The sequence below is a fragment of the Coregonus clupeaformis genome, chromosome 40 (assembly GCF_020615455.1).
Source record: "Coregonus clupeaformis isolate EN_2021a chromosome 40, ASM2061545v1, whole genome shotgun sequence".
NCBI classification, from domain to species: Eukaryota; Metazoa; Chordata; class Actinopteri; order Salmoniformes; family Salmonidae; genus Coregonus; species Coregonus clupeaformis.
Window position 1 is genome coordinate 16,408,240 of NC_059231.1, and position 21,504 is coordinate 16,429,743.

Here is a 21,504-nt window from a genome sequence, read left to right on the forward strand (position 1 = left end):
GTGCACTGTCTTAGCGGGAAGTACTGGTGGCCCACCTTCGCTAAGGACGTGAGAGTTTACGTTTCTTCCTGCTCGGTGTGTGCCCAGTGTAAGGCGCCTAGACACCTAACCAGGGGGAAGTTACAACCTCTCCCCGTTCCACAACGGCCGTGGTCTCACCTGTCGGTGCATTTTGTCACGGACCTTCCCCCCTCCCAGGGGAATACCACGATCTTGGTCGTTGTGGATCGGTTTTCTAAGGCCTGCCGTCTCATCCCTATGCCAGGTCTACCTACAGCCCTACAAACGGCCGAAGCCCTGTTTACTCATGTTTTCTGGCACTACGGGGTGCCTGAGGATATAGTGTCTGATCGGGGTCCCCAGTTCACCTCTAGAGTGTGGAGGGCGTTCATGGAACGTTTGGGGGTCTCGATCAGCCTTACCTCGGGTTTTCACCCTGAGAGTAATGGGCAGGTGGAGAGAGTAAACCAAGATGTGGGTAGGTTTCTGAGGTCCTACTGCCAGGACCGGCAGGAGGAGTGGTCGGGGTATATTCCCTGGGCAGAGATAGCCCAAAACTCACTCCGCCACTCCTCCACTAATCTCACTCCTTTCCAGTGTGTGTTGGGCTATCAGCCGGTTCTGGCACCCTGGCATCAGAGCCAGATCGAGGCTCCTGCGGTGGATGAATGGTTTCGGCGCTCGGAGGAGACATGGAACGCTGCGCACGTCCATCTGCAGCGGGCCATCAGACGGCAAAAGGCGAGCGCCGATCGCCACCGCAGTGAGGGTCCGGTTTATGCACCGGGAGATCGGGTCTGGCTCTCGACCAGAAACCTGCCCCTTCACCTGCCCTGCCGGAAGCTGGGCCGGCAGTTTGTGGGGCCATTTAAAGTCCTGAGGAGATTGAACGAGGTATGTTATAGGTTACAGCTGCCTGTTAATTATCACATTAACCCCTCGTTCCATGTGTCTATCCTCAGGCCGGTGGTAGCTGGTCCACTCCAGGAGAATGAGGTACGAGAGGCCCCTCCGCCCCCACTAGACATCTAAGGGGCTCCGGCGTACTCATTCCGTTCCATTGTGGATTCTGCAGTATCTCGTGGAGTGGGAGGGGTACGGTCCGGAGGAACGGTGCTGGGTCCCTAGGAGGGACATCCTAGATCCCTCCCTGTTGACAGAGTTCCACCGGATTCACCCAACTCGCCCTGCTCCGCGTCCTCCTGGCCGTCCCCGAGGCCGGGGTCGGCGCACGGCTGGGGCCGCGCGTCAAGGGGGGGGTACTGTCACGGATTCTGCCGAGGCTGCTCCTCCTCCTTGCTCGGGCAGGCTTCGCCGTTCGTCGTCCCCGGAGTACTAGCTACTGCCATTCGATGTTATCGGTGTTTGTTTAGTTTTGTCTGTATTGTTTACACCTGTTCGTCATTATGTTAATAGTTTCCCTTATAATTACCCCTGTCTCTCATCTGTACTTTGTGTGTGATTGTTTTGTTGTCTATTTGTGAGCGTGTTATTTCCTCCCTGCGTGGAGTTATTTTTGTGTCCTTTTGGATCCTTTTCGTATTAAAAGTACGTATCCGAGAGTTCTGTGTCCTGCGCCTGACTTCGTTTACCGCATCTCACAGACAGTCGTGACAGCTATGCAGTTCATAAGGCTAGCATAGCTAACAAATTGTCAGCCAACATAATGTGAAACAACATTTATTTGAAAATTCTTTACCTTATTACATTGCTCAACATTTTCTTAACATTTGTCATAATTTATTAAAGCAATGAATTTGTATCTGCTCTCGACAGAATTTGGCTGCATATTTTCCGCCGTTTTCTTCAAATCTGAAAATGTTGTGAAGCCACGCCCATTTTCTGAAGAATTGCATTATGGACCCGAAAAGCACGAAATAGTGTCCACTGCTTGTATACTTCATATTTTGCGAATGTAGTACGGCAGCCGGGAATTTTGGCATACTAACTATATCCATACTATGACCAATAAGCATACTACATACTCAAGTTACATTACAAATAGTATGGTTAGTGCGGTTAGTATGAGTATTCGAACAAAGCTATTGTCTTTTGTTAGCGCTTCTGTCAATGTTGAGTAAGAACACGCATCTGATTATGCATAGAAGTAGGCCTATAGGCTACCTGGCCTGTGCGCAAATGTAGGCATAGAAAAGTGCCCATTTGGGGATCTGATAGTATTTCTGATTGGCTTAACACAACACAACTAATGAGCTGTGGAGCTTCTCAAAGTAATGTCTTCTTCACCTCAAACAGTAAGCAAACAAAGTCTGTTTTTTCATCCATTGAGAAAGACAATAGTTCCTCAACGTATTTGAAAAATCTTTACAGCTCTCGCCCTTTCGATAACCACTTAGCGTGAAATGGAAAAATGTCATGCTCTGATCCAGTGGAAACGTTTGTTGCAGACAGGCCATGTTTAGCCAATGTGATTTATGGGATATTTATTTTTATCCTAATATTTTCTACCTGCAGGCTGCAATGTTTTTATTTGTTGGCTTTATAGGCTATTTTTACATAGTTGGCCATGGCAATAGAAGTACATTTTTAGCTTTGTATAATTTTCATTTAGATTTGGATCTAATTTTGATTAACCATTTGACAATGATTTCGAGATATGAAGACGTTATTATAAATGAAATGAAACTGTTCCACGAAAATGTGCATATGAAAACCATAACTGACACGCAGATCGGTAGAAATGGTAAGTAAGATAAATTGGCATTCCACATGAGAAAGTTTTCTGACTCCTCGTGTAGCCTATTACCGGCAACTTCAGGAGAGTAAAGCTAGAATCTGTGAAAGCCAGTAGGAGTGGGAGGAGGATGGTCAGGTCAAGTTTTCTCCTGGTTATCTTGACCTGGGTCCCTCGAGTCGTTTGTGTTTTATTTCATCAAACAGTGCGCTTAAAGCATCAGACAAGCTCAATGCATATATACTGCAGTTGATTTTATTAAAACACATAGGGCGTGTCTATATATGGAAAAATACATGTTTTAAAAGAACCGATGACTTTCGGTCGACCAATATTTTTTTGGGTCGGGGACAAACATTAAAGATTAAGTGTATTATTCTTATTTTCCCTCAGACAACCAAGGCTAAGGGTACGGAAGCCCAGAAGGCCAAGACACTCTTAAAATGATCTCGTCCTAACAACTTAGTATCTCATTCGAACAACTTAGTATCTCGTTTGAACAAGTTAGTATATAGTTTGAACAACTTAGTAAAAAGTCATTCACACAAGATACTAAGTCCCGATTTTGTTTGAGGTGTCTTTCATGTGGTCCTCTGTAGCTCAATTGGTAGAGCATGGCACTTGTAATGCCAGGGTAGTGGGTTCGATCGCCGGGACCACCCATACGTAAAAATATATGCGCACATGACTGTAAGTCACTTTGGATAAAAGCGTCTGCTAAATGGCATATTATTATTTCATAACAATTTTCAGATTCAAGTATTCAGCCTGTTTTCGTTGTTTTGTCAATGAATAGCATTGCAAACTACACTGCTCAAAAAAATAAAGGGAACACTTCAACAACACAATGTAACTCCAAGTCAATCACACTTCTGTGAAATCAAACTGTCCACTTAGGAAGCAACACTGATTGACAATACATTTCGCATGCTGTTGTGCAAATGGAATAGACAACAGGTGGAAATGATAGGCAATTAGCAAGACACCCCCAATAAAGAAGTGGCTCTGCAGGTGGTGACCACAGACCACTTCTCAGTTCCTATGCTTCCTGGCTGATGTTTTGGTCACTTTTGAATGCTGGCGGTGCTTTAACTCTAGTGGTAGCATGAGACGGAGTCTACAACCCACACAAGTGGCTCAGGTAGTGCAGCTCATCCAAGATGGCACATCAATGCGAGCTGTGGCAAGAAGGTTTGCTGTGTCTGTCAGTGTAGTGTCCAGAGCATGGAGGCGCTACCAGGAGACAGGCCAGTACATCAGGAGACGTGGAGGAGGGCGTAGGAGGGCAACAACTCAGCAGCAGGACCGCTACCTCCGCCTTTGTGCAAGGAGGAGCAGGAGGAGCACTGCCAGAGCCCTGCAAAATGACCTCCAGCAGGCCACAAATGAGCATGTGTCTGCTCAAACGGTCATAAACAGACTCCATGAGGGTGGTATGAGGGCCCGACGTCCACAGGTGGGGCTTGTACTTACAGCCCAACACCGTGCAGGATGTTTGGCATTTGCCATAGAACAACAAGATTGGCAAATTCGCCACTGGCGCCATGTGCTCTTCACAGATGAAAGCAGGTTCACACTGAGCACATGTGACAGACGTGACAGAGTCTGGAGACGGCGTGGAGAACGTTCTGCTGCCTGCAACATCCTCCAGCATGACCGGTTTGGCGGTGGGTCAGTCATGGTGTGGGGTGGCATTTCTTTGTGGGGCCGCACAGCCCTCCATGTGCTCGCCAGAGGTAGCCTGACTGCCATTAGGTACCGAGATGAGATCCTCAGACCCCCTTGTGAGACCATATGCTGGTGCGGTTGGCCCTGGGTTCCTCCTAATGCAAGACAATGCTAGACCTCATGTGGCTGGAGTGTGTCAGCAGTTCCTGCAAGAGGAAGGCATTGATGCTATTGACTGGCCCGCCCGTTCCCCAGACCTGAATCCAATGGAGCACATCTGGGACATCATGTCTCGCTCCATCCACCAACGCCACGTTGCACCACAGACTGTCCAGGAGTTGGCGGATGCTTTAGTCCAGGTCTGGGAGGAGATCCCTCAGGAGACCATCCGCCACCTCATCAGGAGCATGCCCAGGCGTTGTAGGGAGGTCATACAGGCACGTGGAGGCCACATACACTACTGAGCCTCATTTTGACTTGTTTTAAGGACATTACATCAAAGTTGGATCAGCCTGTAGTGTGGTTTTCCACTTTAATTTTGAGGGTGACTCCAAATCCAGACCTCCATGGGTTGATAAATTTGATTTCCATTGATCCTTTTTGTGTGATTTTGTTGTCAGCACATTCAACTATGTAAAGAAAAAAGTATTTAAAATATTATTTCATTCATTCAGATCTAGGATGTGTTGTTTAAGTGTTCCCTGTATTTTTTTGAGCAGTGTATAATAACTACATAGCCATAAGTGTATAGCCGTAAGTGGGACTCGTAAACATACACATTGGCAGCAGTCTGCGGATCATAGAACTGCACCAAACTGACCCATGTTCCACAGCATCTGTGACATTGGATGGAACTGGAAGCCATCTGCTTTTTATGACATTCTACGGCTCAATGTAGCCTGTAAATGAACATTGTGATTACTTTGCCCATCAACAGAGTCACGTCTAATCTCCCAAACATGGCAACTATCCTGCTTTTGTCCACAGAACCACAGGCAAGAGCGGGAGACCCACAGAGCCCTTAAAGAGCACAGGCTTAAATTAGGCATTGACGACAATGAAACAGTGTTAGGAAGAAATATCCTTCTACAGATCAATAGCCTTATTCATTGGATCAGGCCCCTTAGAGCAATGGCCCACTCTTTTGAGTGGATTCAAGTAATTACATTAGAATTATTACTATGGAGAGGAACCTTTCCTGTAGGCACAGAAATCATCCATTAATCATAATGTGTTATCCTCTGAAATGCAGTCATCCCCCTTAAAATGTGCAGATGTATATCTTATAAGACTACTTAATTGATTTTTATGAATGTCTGGACTTTGTTTTAAAACAAAATAAACCAAATGAATTTTATGATCTCATAAACATATTTCATCAGTATGCATTAACGGAAGAACTAAGCTAAACACACTATACCAAAACATCTTCTTATTCAGTTTTTTTCATTAAACTTTATGCCTGTGAGATTGTTCAGAGATGAATTGAAGCAATGTATTAAAAGAGAAAAAGTAAGATTGGTAATGTGCATGAGTCAGGGAAGAGGAAAATATTAGCCATATCACTTGTCTTCGCTAGAATGGAGTCCACAGTATTATTATTAATGTATTCTATATTTGTATCACTAACAGACCCTAACATAGCAGACATCTTCATACATCAAGGGAGAAGAAAGTAGAAGAATATGAAGGGTGTTGTTTTTCTTATTATGACCTCAAACCTGATTGATTGTGTACAGTATGTGAGTCAGACCTGGATTTAAATAGTATTTGTTTTCTTTCAAATAGTTTAGCTGTGTTTGATTGAGCTTGTCTGGCACAACAGAACCGATTGAATAATCCCAAAAGTGTAAACCCTGCACATCTGTCACTCAATCAAACGCTCAAAGTATTTGAAAGAAAACAAATGCTATTTGAACCCAGATCTGATGTGAGTTAGCACCCACCCTTGTCCTGGGTCCAGAGCGATGGCCCGTGGATGCTCCATCCATCCAGCTATCAGTGTGGTCCTCATCTCTCCATTCAGCCTGGCCACCTCGATCTGGTCCAGGTTACTGTCGATCCAGTACAGGTTCCCTGCTATCCAGTCCACCGCCAGCCCCTCTGGAGTGGCCAGCCCATGCTGCACAACAACCTCAATCCCTGTCACACCTGATGGAACACCAACCACAGGACCATGATCACCACCTTTTAGACCCGGTGAGATGGACCAACCCACAGCACCATGGTCATCAATACACACACCACAGGAGGTTGGTTGCACCTTAATTGGGGAGAATGGGCTCATGGTAATGGCTGGAGCGGAATCAGTGGAATGGTATGAAATACATCAAACACATGGTTTCCATGTGTTTGATGCCATACCATTCACTCTGTTCCAGCCATTATTGTGAGCCATCCTCCCCTTAGCAGCCTCCACTGACACACAGTAGGTGAGAGAAGACTGGTGAAGGGATGTATTCAACTCATCCTGATTATTTCCCCCTTGTTGAGGGGATTTGTTTGTTGGTCTGCCAACAAAATTACATTTCATGGAGAGAAAACCCTTGCTAGAAAAACTCTTGAGGAAGAACACATGGACATAAAAGAAGATAGTTTCCTCCAGTGTTCCATTAAACATAAAAGGTTTTCCCAGTATGTCTATAATCGAGCTGTTTACAATGATCCTCTGCTGGAGCCTTTGTGGAAGAATCACAAAAGGGAGAAATACACTGTACAAAACACCTTCCTAATTCAAAACATGAAGAACACCTTCCTAATATAAAACATGAAGAACACCTTCCTAATATAAAATATCAAGAACACCTTCCTAATACAAAACATTAAGAACACCTTCCTAATACAAAACATTAAAGAACACCTTCCTAATACAAATCATTAAGAACACCTTCCTAATACAAAATATTAAGAACACCTTCCTAATACAAAACATTAAGAACACCTTCCTAATACAAAACATTATGAACACCCTCCTAATACAAAACATTAAGAACACCTTCCTAATACAAAACATTAAGAACACCTTCCTAATACAAAACATTATGAACACCTTCCTAATACAAAACATTATGAACACCCTACTAATATAAAACATTAAGAACACCCCCCACACACACACACACACACACACACAGGGATGCTGGCCCATGTTGACCCCAATGCCTCCCACAGTTGTGTCAAGTAATGTTGTTTTCAAGTGAAACACAATAACTTGCTCTTGTTAAAGCTTTTAGAATTGATTTGTTTTACACACGGGAAACTGTTGAGCATGAAAAACCCAGCAGCGTTGCAGTTCTTGACAAAAACCGGTGCGCCCGGCACCTACTACCATACGCCGTTCACACTCAGTGTAGGTGCAGCAGTGGGATGCATTCTATGGCCCCATAGAGAAAATGAGAGAAAGAGAGAAATAGTTCTATTGCAGCAGAGGCCCAGAATGTCGCGCAGCACAAAACACCAACCCAAACACCAAACAAGAAGTTGCAATTCATCAAAGTCTTCAGAGACTTACTATAACAATGGGAAGACTACTGAGGGTCCTAGAGTCTACCCACTACACTCAGCATTACCCTGCTGAAATAACTCCTCAATGGAGGGACAGGATTGCTCACAGTATCAAAGAGGTGCTAAGTAGAACTGAACTGAAAACATTAATGAACTAAACTGTATAGTTGGAAAGTCTAAAAAAAAGTTCCACTACAGAAGGAAGCCATGTTTATCCTCCTCATCTAATACATCACAGCATTTAGATCTAATGCTTAGCCTAGCCAAAGTATTTAAAGACTCTGAAAGCCTCAACACATCACAGCTTTTACGATCTAATGTGCAGCTTAGACCTATGTACCTTCAGAGTCTGAAAGCCCAATAGATTACACCATTTAGATCTAACATGTAGCCTAGATCTAACATATAGAACCTACATACCTCCGGAGTCCGAGAGGCGTCCCCTGTAGATCTTATCCTCCACCACATCTGTCCAGTAGAGCAGGCTGTGATTAAAGTGGAAGTCAAGAGCAATGGTGTTCCGGAGCCCTGGCACCAGCAGGCTGTAGTCTCGCTTATGAAGATCTATCCGTCTTATCTCATGCCGGATAGAGAAGATGATGAAAGCCTCAAAGGGATCTGGCCAATGGAAAGAAAGGGAGGAAAGGAAGAGGAAAAAGTTAAAACGGAGGTGAACGATGCCACAACAATACCAACATGAATGGCAGGAGCCTGGGAAGTTATTTGAACTGGTGCCATTAGCGCAGAACATACACAGGTACGCATGACTACACAAACATGCACACACACACACACATTCGCACATGTGCGCCCATGCACACACACTGGATCATGCTCTTTCATGACTAGGCACTGGTACACACACCTTATCTTCAGAGAATTCCAGATACAAGGTTACTCTAAGGCAAAATCAGTGTTACGCACAGAACAGAAAGCCTATCCTGACTACGGAGAAACATATTATCTTCAATTCACAGAACAATGACAAAGACTGGATACTGTATGGAGTAGGGATGTTAGCTACTTGTTATGCTGACAAGTTCCTACTTATTTATAATTCAGTTATACCTGAAATTCTCTGTACAAAAGCTAGAGCCTTGCATGAAACATCACCACAGATTCAATAGCACATTTGTCCAAATTAAATGAGTTTCTTACTCAGTTTTCTATTGTGCACAGAAAATGGATTTATGTAAAAACTAATAAAATGTTCATGTGGTTCTTTAGTAAATTGCCTATTCTTTCCCCGTTTTAACATACGATTAGCACTGCAACTGCCATCAATCTCTGAGGGAAATAGAGAGGTGAGCAGTAAAAAACGAGCTTCATAAATCTGAATGCGACAAATCAAGGCTGCATGTTCTCCTCGTTTACGAGCAGCAACACAGAAGCAAAAAAACGTCCAAAACATCAATCCAATCACACAAACTACAACACAATTAGACGGTTTGTTCCCGTCATGTAAAGCTGTGTGATTGGATTTAGGTAAAGCCTCCCCCCACATAAACACACACACACACACACACAAATTATGCCTTCTTTCTGATGCCTTCTTAATAGGAATGTGGTTTTGCTTGTTTCCCAGGAGTAGGATAGACAACAGCATTTTTTACCTATCTTAAAGTGGTCTATATCTTTTATGGCTATTAACGTGGCGGAACCTTCCTACATGTCTTATCATGTGTTTTTCTTAAATGTGTATGTCATTCATACGTGTCTTGTTTTTGTAATTTATTAATTATGCTGAGTGATAAAACAATTTCCCAAGTTGGGATCAATAAAGTACTACTCTACTCTATACTCTCTACACATGCAGCCCCCACACTTTGTCACCTCACCTGTGCTGTGGCAGCTGTCTCCATCGGGGCCCAGCCTCCAGCCTGGGTAGCAGGAACACTTGACGGTGGTCTTGTACTGCTCACACATCTGGCTGCACTTCAGGTGCCTGCTGCAGTAGTCCACTGCCTCACACGTCCTGTTGTTAGAGTCCAGGTGGAGCCCTGTAGGGCAGGAGCAGACCACCCCCGTCCCTGGTACCACCATGCACTGATGGCTGCAGCCACCCTTGGCCACCAAACACTTATCTGGGAGCAGAGAGAGAGAGAACAGGAAGTAAGAACCAACTCTGATCTGGGAGCAGAGAGAGCGAGGACAGGAAGTAAGAACCAACTCTGATTGGGGAGCAGAGAGAGAGGACAGGAAGTAAGAACCAACTCTGATCTGGAAGTAGAGAGAGAGAGGACAGGAAGTAAGAACCAAATCTGATCTGGGAGTAGAGCGAGAGAGAACAGGATGTAAGAACCAACTCTGATCTGGAAGTAGAGAGAGAGGACAGGAAGCAAGAACCAACTCTGATCTGGGAGCAGAGAGAGAGAGACAGAACAGGAAGTAAGAACCAACTCTGATCTGGAAGTAGAGCGAGAGAGGACAGGAAGTAAGAACCAACTCTGATCTGGAAGTAGAGAGAGAGAGAGAGGACAGGAAGTAAGAAACAACTCTGATCTGGAAGTAGAGAGAGAGAGAGGACAGGAAGTAAGAACCAAACACCTATCTGAGATGGTTTTCAAAAGAGCATTGGGTAGTTAATGGACAGGGGGAAAGTCATCCATTGGATCCTAAACGGTGGTTAGAAAAATAAGACTACAATATGTTGGGCCAAAATGTGCATGGTACGCTTAAAAAAAGAGAATGGGAATGCAAATAATATCAGAATTAAAACTAGCTGGCTAGCTAGAATAACACTGCCACTTTTTGCTCTGAGCTAGAGATTGCTAGTTGAGCATGATGACAGAATATTTCCGCTGCATATGCAACACAAGAAAAAGCTATTACATAATGAAAGACGCTCCACAGTTCAGTTAGTCCTTGGCAGCATGACCTGAGGGATGACGCCTTTATTACTGCCAAGGCTTCAACACAAAATGAAATTGGAAAGTGTTACGCCTACAACCTGGTGAGGATTCGGGAGGGGGATGAGTGGTAGACAGCGTTTAATACACCCAGTGGGCATTACGAGTACCAAGTCATGCTGTTTGGTCTAGCCAACGCACCTGCGGTGTTCCAGGCGTTGGTCAATGACATGCTCCGGGACCTCTTCGACTACAGCATCTTCGTGTATTTGGATGATATCCTCATATTTTCGAAGGACATGAGTGAACACCAGCAGTATGTTAGGCAGGCCCTTCACAACGCCTTCTCCTTCACCAGCTCTACGTCAAGGCGGATAAGTGTGTGTTCCAAACTGAGACAGTCTCCTTCCTGGGGTTCATCGTCATCCAGGGGGACCTACGGATGGACCCAGCCTCGGTCAGCACGGTACTGTATTGGCCCCAGCCCTCATCCCTCAAGCAACTACAATGGTTTTTAGGGTTCACTAATTTTTATAGGCGATTAATTGGCAATTTTAGCTCGCTAGTCGCTCCCCTGACAGCCCTCACCAAGATGAGCGTACGCTCCTTCGCCTGGACCCCAGAAGTGGGGAACGCATTTGAAGCGCTGAAGCGGCGCTTTACATCTGCCCCGGTCCTCGGGCATCCTGATCCGTCCCTGCCGTTCATTGTGGAGGTGGATGCTTCAGACGTTGCAGTGGGAGCAATCCTGTCCCAGTGGTTCCTCACGGACTGTAAGACTCACCCCTGCTCGTTTTTCTCCTATCGGCTGTCCCCGGTGGAGCGGAATTACGACGTGGGGAACCGTGAGCTGCTAGCAGTCAAGCTCGCCCTGGTGGAGTGGAGACATTGGCTAGAGGGGGCCAACCAATCCATTTGTAGTATGGACTGACCACAATAACTTAGCCTACATTCAGGGGGCCAAGAGGCTCAACTCGCGCCAGGCCAGGTGGGCGTTGTTCTTCACCAGGTTCCGGTTCACCATCTCACACCGTCCGGGGTCGAAGAACACCAAGCCTGACGCGCTCTCCCGGCAGTTCGACCCCTTGGACCTGGTGGAGAGGGACGCGCACACTAAGAGCTCACGTCAGCCCGCGGCAGGGCTGCTCCGACCCCTGCCTATCCCCAAGTGCCCAAGTGCCTACGCCTCCAGCAACCCAGCTACGTCGAGTCAGCGACTGGCGTGGGCGGATTACGCCCACAACACCTTTCTCTGCTCGTCCACCGGCCTGTCCCCCTTATAGTGCCATTATGGGTACCAACCCCCCCTATTCCCCGAGCAACATCAGTCGCTGTCGCCGCACCTGGAGGCAGGTACGGGCGGTGCTTAAGCGGGCCTCGGTCTTCTCTCAACATCAGGCCAACCGCAGGCGTCGCCCGGCCCCGGTCTTTCGCCCGGGACAGAGGGTGTGGCTCTCCACGCACGATCTTCCCCTCCACATGGAGTCCAGGAAGCTGTCCCCCCGGTTCGTCGGGCCATTCAGAGTGGTCCGGCGAGTCAACCCAGTGGCCTACCGCCTGCAACTTCCCCCCACCATGCGGGTGCATCCCACATTCCATGTGTCCCTCCTCAAGCCCGTCACCACCTGTCCCCTGGCTCCCCCTCCTCGTCCTGTTCCCCCACTGCGCCTCGTCGGAGGGCAGCCGGCTTTTACTCTGTGGACCGGATCCTGGACTGCCGGCGGGTGGGGAGGGGTCTGACATTTCTGGTGGACTGGGAGGGTTATGGGCCGGAGGAGCGGTCCTGCGTGCCCAGGAGCGACATTCTGGACCCAGGGCTGATAACAACATTCCGTCGCCTCCACCCAGAGGAGGGGGTCGCAGTTCCAGAGCAACCCACTAGGTGTCATCCTCCGACAACCTTAGGCACCTCCTCACTCACAGTCGGGACTAATCATGATCCTATTGTTGTCACCTGTGTCTATCTGATTAATCTGTGTATTTATGCCCTCACTTTCCTGTGTTCCCTTGCTCCGTTTTCTCTGCTAGTTTCACTATGCCAAGCAGTACTAATCAGTGTCTGATCGCGGGACGTATGGACAGGTACGTGAGAACTGTTCTCCCTGTTTATTTATTATTTCAGTTATAGTTAGTATTTCGTATTTTTGTCTGTATGCCTGTTTTTTGGAGTCTTATTTGCTCCGCCTTTCTTTTTCGTGTAAAGTCCGTTATTTTGTATCCTGGCTTCGGGACCATCAGTAAAGTTCCTTGTTTCACCATCTCGGCCTACTGCCTACTGTCTAACCTGCACCGCACCTGGGTCACACCTCACACCAACCCTTACAGAAAGTTGTGCAGTTGTGTACTATTCTTTTTACAAAACGATTCTTTCTTTGTGCAGTCTGTTTCCCATTCTCACCCCAGTCTGTAATGGAATACTTTTCTCTGAAGCAGCTAGGCACCCGATTATTGTAAGGAGCCAGACAGGTCCAGAATATGAAAACGCATTCTGGTGAGAAAATGACACTACACGTCCAAAGTCTCCTTGCTAGCTAGCCATGATTAAGACGATCTTCATGGCACAGACAAAAAACAATTGCATTTTCTCTGTGGGGGTCCCCTAGCTGCCTGCGTGTGTGGAAGGTGGAGGAGGATAGAGGAGCGTTGTGCTCCCATAGGTTACAGCTGGAGGAATGACTCCTGCTGAGTTGGCTCAAATCAATCAGGGCCCTTAAGGTCTCCCTGTATGACCTAATTGGTTATGAAGCTGGCAACACGGTGTGGGCCTTTTCTCAAAGGTTGTATCCCAAATTGCACCCACTTCCCTATACCCTTTTCCATTTACACTTTTCTGCATAGGGCTCTGTTCAAAAGTAGTGCACTATGTACGGAATAGTGTGCCATTTGGGAGGCAGATAAAAGTAATAACACATGCACTCTGAGCTATGGCATCTAACAATGGTCCCCTATGAGGGTCCCTCTCTCCACTGGGATTCTCTGACCCTATTACATGGGCCGAGTCACTGACTTACTAGTGCTCTTCCATACCGTCCCTAGGAGGGGTGCGTCACATCGTGCCAGGCTTTTTTGCGCTATACTCAACTTGAGTAGGTTGAGTCACTGACGTGATCTTCCTGTCCGGTCTTGCGCGACCTCGGGCACGTGCGGTAGAGGAGATATTTGTGGGCTATACTCAGCCTTGCCTCATAGTAGTAAGTTGGTGGTCTGTTGATATCCCTCTAGTCGTGTGGGGGCTGTACTTTGACAAAGTGAGTGGGGTTATATCCTGCTTGTTTGGCCCTGTCCGGAGGTAACGTCGGACGGGGCCACAGTGCCCTCCGACCCCCCCCGTCTCAGCCTCCAGTATCTATGCTGCAATAGTCTGTGTGCCAGAGGGCTAGGGTCAGTCTTTCCTATTTGGTGAAATTCTCCTGTTTTATCTGGTGTCCTATGTGAACTTGAGTATGCCTCTAATTCTCTCTCCCTCTCTTCCTCCCCTCCCGGAGGACCTGAGCCCTAGGACCATGCCTCAGGACTAACTGGCATGATGACTCCTGGCTGTCCCCAGTCCACCTGGTCATGCTGCTGCTTCAGTTTCAACTGTTCAGCCTGCTATGGAACCCTGACCTGTTAACCGGATGTGCTACCTTGACCCGGATCTGCTGTCTTCGACTCTCTCTCTCTCTCTCTCTCTCTCTCTCTCTCTCTCTCTCTCTCTCTCTCTCTCTCTCTCTCTCTTTCTCTTTCCCTCCCTTTCTCTCTCTCCCTACCGCACCTGCTGTCTTGACCTCTGAATGCTCTGCTATTTTTTTATTTTTTTATTTATTATTTTATTTCACCTTTATTTAACCAGGTAAGCCAGTTGAGAATAAGTTCTTATTTACAACTGCGACCTGGCCAAGATAAAGCAAAGCAGTGCGATAAAAACAACAACACAGAGTTACATATGGGGTAAAACAAAACATAAAGTCAAAATTACAACAAAATATATATACAGTGTGTGCAAATGTAGCAAGTTATGGAGGTAAGGCAATAAATAGGCTATAGTGCAAAATAATTACAATTAGTATTAACACTGGAATGATAGATGTGCAAGAGATGTTGTGCAAATAGAGATACTGGGGTACAAATGAGCAAAAATAAATAACAATACAGGGATGAGGTAGTTGGGCGGGCTAATTTCAGATGGGCTGTGTACAGGTGCAGTGATCGGTAAGGTGCTCTGACAACTGATGCTTAAAGTTAGTGAGGGAGATAAGTGTCTCCAGCTTCAGAGATTTTTGCAATTTGTTCCAGTCATTGGCAGCAGAGAACTGGAAGGAATGGCGGCCAAAGGAGGTGTTGGCTTTGGGGATGACAAGTGAGATATACCTGCTGGAGCGCATACTATGGGTGGGTGTTGCTATGGTGACCAATGAGCTAAGATAAGGCGGGGATTTGCCTAGCAGTGATTTATAGATGACCTGGAGCCAGTGGGTTTGGCGACGAATATGTAGTGAGGACCAGCCAACAAGAGCGTACAGGTCACAGTGGTGGGTAGTATATGGGGCTTTGGAGACAAAACAGATGGCACTGTGATAGACTACATCCAATTTGCTGAGTAGAGTGTTGGAGGCCTTGTTTGGCAGCATGAGTGAAGGAGGCTTTGTTGCGAAATAGGAAACTGATTCTAGATTTAACTTTTGATTGGAGATGCTTAATGTGAGTCTGGAAGGAGAGTTTACAGTCTAACCAGACACCTAGGTATTTGTAGTTGTCCACATACTCTAGGTCAGACCCGTCGAGAGTAGTGATTCTAGTCGGGTGGGCGGGTGCAAGCAGCGTTCGGTTGAAGAGCATGCATTTAGTTTTACTAGTGTTTAAGAGCAGTTGGAGGCTACTGAAGGAGTGTTGTATGGCATTGAAGCTCGTTTGGAGGTTTGTTAACACAGTGTCCAATGAAGGGCCAGATGTATACAAAATGGTGTCGTCCGCGTAGAGGTGGATCTGAGAGTCACCAGCAGCAAGAGCAACATCATTGATATACACGGAGAAAAAAGTCGGCCCAAGAATTGAACCCTGTGGCACCCCCATAGAGAATGCCATAGGTCCAGACAACAGGCCCTCCGATTTGACACATTGAACTCTATCTGAGAAGTAGTTGGTGAACCAGGCGAGGCAGTCATTTGAGAAACCAAGGCTATTTAGTCTGCCAATAAGAATGCGGTGGTTGACAGAGTCGAAAGCCTTGGCCAGGTCGATGAAGACGGCTGCACAGTACTGTCTATTATCGATCGCGATTATAATATCGTTTAGGACCTTGAGCGTGGCTGAAGTGCACCCATGACCAGCTCGGAAACCGGATTGCATAGCGGAGAAGGTACGGTGGGATTCGAAATGGTCGGTGATCTGTTTGTTAACTTGGCTTTCAAAAACTTTCGAAAGGCAGGGCAGGATGGATATGGGTCTGTAACAGTTTGGATCTAGAGTGTCACCCCCTTTGAAGAGGGGGATGACCGCGGCAGCTTTCCAATCTCTGGGGATCTCAGACGTTACGAAAGAGAGGTTGAACAGGCTAGTAATAGGGGTTGCGACAATTTCGGCGGCTAGTTTTAGAAAAGAAAGGGTCCAGATTGTCTAGCCCAGATGATTTGTAGGGGTCCAGATTTTGCAGCTCTTTCAGAACATCAGCTGTCTGGATTTGTGTGAAGGAGAAGCGGGGGGGGCATGGGCAAGTTGCAGCGGAGGGTGCAGAGCTGGTGGCCGGGGTAGTGGTAGCCAGGTGGAAAGCATGGCCAGCCGTAGCAAAATGCTTGTTGAAATTCTCGATTATTGTAGATTTATCGGTGGTGATAGTGTTTCCTAGCCTCAGTGCAGTCGGCAGCTGGGAGGAAGTGCTCTTATTCTCCATGGACTTTACAGTGTCCCAAAACCTTTTGGAGTTAGTGCTACAGGATGCAAATTTCTGTTTGAAAAAGTTAGCCTTTGCTTTCCTAACTGCTTGTGTATATTGGTTCCTAACTTCCCTGAAAAGTTGCATATCGCGGGGGCTATTTGATGCTAATGCAGTACGCCACAGGATGTTTTTGTGCTGGTCAAGGGCAGTCAAGTCTGAGGAGAACCAGGGGCTATATCTGTTCTTAGTTCTGTATTTTTTGAATGGGGCATGTTTATTTAAGATTGAGAGGAAATTACTTTTAAAGAACGACCAGGCATCCTCTACTGACGGAATGAGATCTATATCCATTTGCTATAGCCACATTTAATCCTAAGGTCCTGACCTGTTGCACCCTCTAACCCACTGTTATTTATATTTGACCCTGCTGGTCATCTATGAACGTTTGAACATCTTGAAGAACGATCTGGCCTTAATGACCATGTACTCTTATAATCTCCACTGACACAGCCAGAAAAGGATGGTTCCCTCTCTAGGTTTCTGCCTAGGTTCCTGCCTTTCTATGGAGTCTTTCCTAGCCACTGTGCTTCTACAGTGAGGGAAAAAAGTATTTGATCCCCTGCTGATTTTATAAGTTTGCCCACTGACAAAGAAATGATCAGTCTATAATTTTAATGGTAGGTTTATATGAACAGTGAGAGACAGAATAACAGCAACAAAAATCCAGAAAAACGCATGTCAAAAATGTTATACATTTATTTGCATTTTAATAAGGGAAATAAGTATTTGACCTCCTCTCAATCAGAAAGATTTCTGTCTCCCAGGTGTCTTTTATACAGGTAACGAGCTGAGATTAGGAGCACACTCTTAAAGGGAGTGCTCCTAATCTCAGCTTGTTACCTGTATAAAAGACACCTGTCCACAGAAGCAATCAATCAATCAGATTCCAAACTCTCCACCATGGCCAAGACCAAAGAGCTCTCCAAGGATGTCAGGGACAAGATTGTAGACCTACACAAGGCTGGAATTGGCTACAAGACCATCGCCAAGCAGCTTGGTGAGAAGGTGACAAGAAACACAAAATAACTGTCAATCTCCCTCGGCCTGGGGCTCCATGCAAGATCTCACCTCGTGGAGTTGCAATGATCATGAGAACGGTGAGGAATCAGCCCAGAACTACATGGGAGGATCTTGTCAATGATCTCAAGGCAGCTGGGACCATAGTCACCAAGAAAACAACTGGTAACACACTACGCCGTGAAGGACTGAAATCCTGCAGCGCCCGCAAGGTCCCCCGCTCAAGAAAGCACATATACAGGCCCGTCTGAAGTTTGCCAATGAACATCTGAATGATTCAGAGGAGAACTGGGTGAAAGTGTTGTGGTCAGATGAGACCAAAATGGAGCTCTTTGGCATCAACTCAACTCGCCATGTTTGGAGGAGGAGGAATGGTGCCTATGACCCCAAGAACACCATCTCCACCGTCAAACATGGAGGTGGAAACATTATGCTTTGGGGGTGTTTTTCTGCTAAGGGGACAAGACAACTTCACCGCATCAAAGGGACGATGGACGGGGCCATGTATCGTCAGATCTTGGGTGAGAACCTCCTTCCCTCAGTTGGTAGAGCATGGCACTTCTAACGCTAGGGTTGTGGGTTTGATTCACGGGGGGCCAGTATGAAAAAAAATAATAATTATGCACTCACTAACTGGAAGTCGCTCTGGATAAGAGCGTCTGCTAAAATGACTAAAATGTTTTTAAAAAATGGGTCGTGGATGGGTATTCCAGCATGACAATGACCCAAAACAAACGGCCAAGGCAACAAAGGAGTTGCTCAAGAAGAAGCACATTAAGGTCCTGGAGTGGCCTAGCCAGTCTCCAGACCTTAATCCCATAGAAAATCTGTGGAGGGAGCTGAAGGTTCGAGTTGCCAAACGTCAGCCTCGAAACCTTAATGACTTGGAGAAGATCTGCAAAGAGGAGTGGGACAAAATCCCTCCTGAGATGTGTGCAAACCTGGTGGCCAACTACAAGAAAAGTCTGACCTCTGTTTGCCAACAAGGGTTTTGCCACCAAGTACTGAGTCATGTTTTGCAGAGGGGTCAAATACTTATTTCCCTCATTAAAATGCTAATCAATTTATAAAATTTTTGTGTTTTTCTGGATTTTTTTGTTGTTATTCTGTCTCTCACTGTTCAAATAAACCTACCATTAAAATTACAGAATGATCATGTCTTTGTCAGTGGGCAAACATACAAAATCAGCAGGGGATCAAATACTTTTTTCCCTCACTGTACATCTGCATTGCTTGCTGTTTGGGAATTTAGGCTGGGTTTCTGTATAAGCACTTTGTGCTCTGAAATGTTTACATTGTTTAGTCAAACGGATTAGATGTGTACTATTCACATGAGATTAACATATTTTTCCTCCGATGGGCCTTGGACAAACATATATGTGTTGGTAATCATTGGAGAAGTCTGGTAGCTATTCTTTATGTCCAGTCCCATTGGTCTCTGAATCAACAGCATGTTGGCGCATCATCGAGCTGCTCTCAAGGCTATGAGAATGAATAGATATAATACTACTCCGTAGGGAGAGACAGTGTTGACTCTAACACATATGTCTCTGGGATCTGTGCGTGTTAAATGAGAACTTGCACACTTAACACATCCTGTATACTCTGGGGTGGGCGGCTCAGTGAGATAGTTGTAAAAAATGTCCTGTAGAAAAATTATCGTTACACCAGTGGTATTCAAAGTCGGGGTCGGGGAATTGCAGTGGGGCTGGCAAAAAATAACAATACATTAAGTGTACAGATTATTTTATGGGAAAATATGTTATTGAGAAAGATTATTTGAAAATACAATGTTATTGAGTAAATGTATGTATTGGTTCTTTTAGAGCTGTGGTTCTCAAACTTCTCCTCGGGGGGCCCCCAGCCATTCCATGTACTTGATATTTTCCAGAGCTAGCACACCTGATTCAACTTGACTAGTTGAATCAGGTGTGCTAGTTCAGAGCTACAACCAAATTCTGAAACGTCTGGGGGTCCCCGAGGAGAGGTTTGAGAACCACTGTCTTAGAGAGATTAAAATGTAATGAATTGAAGAGTTATTTCTTTATGTGAAAATAAAACTTTACATATTTTAAGGTTGTGTCATTAGATTTGGGGTGGAGTCCCCAGAAATTCTGGCGAGAAAAATGGTGTCCCAGATGGAAAAGTTTAAATACCACTGCTCTAAACACATCTCTTCCACTTCAAAAATGGAATGATTCTTCACAACTAGGCAGAAAGACCACAGACTAGTCTGTCTCTACGGTCTCAAGCAATATGGTGTACTAAAAATAATAGCTCTCTTTATTACCACAGAAAGGCCCTTCGTCAGACTGGTCAGCACAGTCGGTCTTGCCGTTGCAGATCTTCTCTGGTGGCAGGCAAGTGGAGGTGTCGTTGGCACAGGGGTATTTTGGAGGCTTACAGACAGCTGCCTCACAGGAATCCTCATCAGAACGATCCTCACAGTCGATATCTCCATCACACACCCAGCTCTTGGTGATACACTTTCCTGATGGTGTCACACACGTACACAGACACATACAGACATACACACACACACACACACAAATGCGCACAATCCATAAACACAACCAAAACAGATACAGAAGATAATACCAATCATCAGCTCTCCACACAGTCGAGTAGAACCTCTGAAAAAGAAACCTTAGGGAATACACTACTGCAAATGCTGAAGAGGAACCAATCAACATAACCACACAGTGAACTTCAAGCTTCTGTAATAAACTTGGTGAATAATCTCTCAGGCACTTTGAAAAAAAGCAATTTGACATCTAAATCACGAATAAAGAATTGAGACCAACAGCCTGAATGCAATTTTAGGCATAGCATGATACATATCATAATCTTTTCCACAGAATGAGGTGATTGCAGTCTACAAAGACTGTAAAATACACACAGTATACTGTATCATGAGTTTAGACTAGAACATACAGTACTACATTACATGATGTAATGCAATACTGAGATATTTTGAGGTGTCAAAAATCAATCTTCTTCCTGCCGTGAGTCCATCAACAGAAGGGTACAGCCACAGTGGTGAGTTAAATGCTTCACATCATGTGAAAATCCACAGCTAGATCAACACAGCCTCCTGATACCTGCTACCAGGGATAATCTCAAATTCCCCTTGCTCGCCATGTGTGTTACAAAGACGCAGCCAGAGCCGGTGTAATAACTGCAGGGGATTGAGGCACAGATATGCCAGAATTTACAGTATCATCGTTAATTAACTGTGTGAAGCCTGGATTACAGAGCATCCTAATTTAGAGGCCTGCGATCAAAGCTGGATTCACCTCTGTTGCACTTCAAATCAAATTTCATATAACATTTTATTAATCACATGCTTAGTAAACAACAGGTGTGGACTAACAGTGAAATGCTTACTTACGGCCCTTCCCAACACTGCAGAGAGAAAGAAAATTGAGAAATAATAGAAAAGTAAAACACCTAATAATAAAAGCAATAATAGATACACAATGAGTAACGATAACTTGGCTATTTACAAGGGTACCAGTACTGAGTCGATGTGTAGGGGTACGAGGTCATTGAAGAAGATATGTACATACATATACTGTAACTAGGAATAAAGTGACAGATAGTAAAGAGTAGCAGCAGCGTATGTGATGAGTCAAAGAAAGTTAGTGCAAAAAGGATCAATGCAGATAGTTCGGGTAGCTATTTGGTTAACTATTTAACTAACTATTTAGCAGTCTTATGGCTTGGGGGTAGAAGCTGTTGAATATTTTCAGCCTCGTGAGGGGGAAGAGCAACTTGAAGCTCTCGACCCGCTCCATTACAGCCCTGTTGATGTGAATGGGGGCGTGCTCGGCCCTCTGTTTCCTGTAGTCCACGAT

At 45.6% G+C, this 21,504-nt stretch overlaps 1 protein-coding gene across 1 annotated transcript in view; it reads right to left on the reverse strand.

The window, feature by feature from the left end:
- The window catches only part of LOC121554930 (low-density lipoprotein receptor-related protein 1B-like), a 331,365-nt gene that overhangs the window by 254,100 nt on the left and 55,761 nt on the right, over positions 1 to 21,504 (reverse strand). The window contains exons 16-19 of the mRNA XM_041868634.2: positions 19,938 to 20,138; positions 9,706 to 9,951; positions 8,288 to 8,485; positions 6,310 to 6,514 (exon numbers count right to left, since the gene is read on the reverse strand). Coding sequence (XP_041724568.2) covers positions 6,310 to 6,514; positions 8,288 to 8,485; positions 9,706 to 9,951; positions 19,938 to 20,138 — 850 coding nt within the window. The remainder of the gene's footprint in view (positions 1 to 6,309; positions 6,515 to 8,287; positions 8,486 to 9,705; positions 9,952 to 19,937; positions 20,139 to 21,504) is intronic.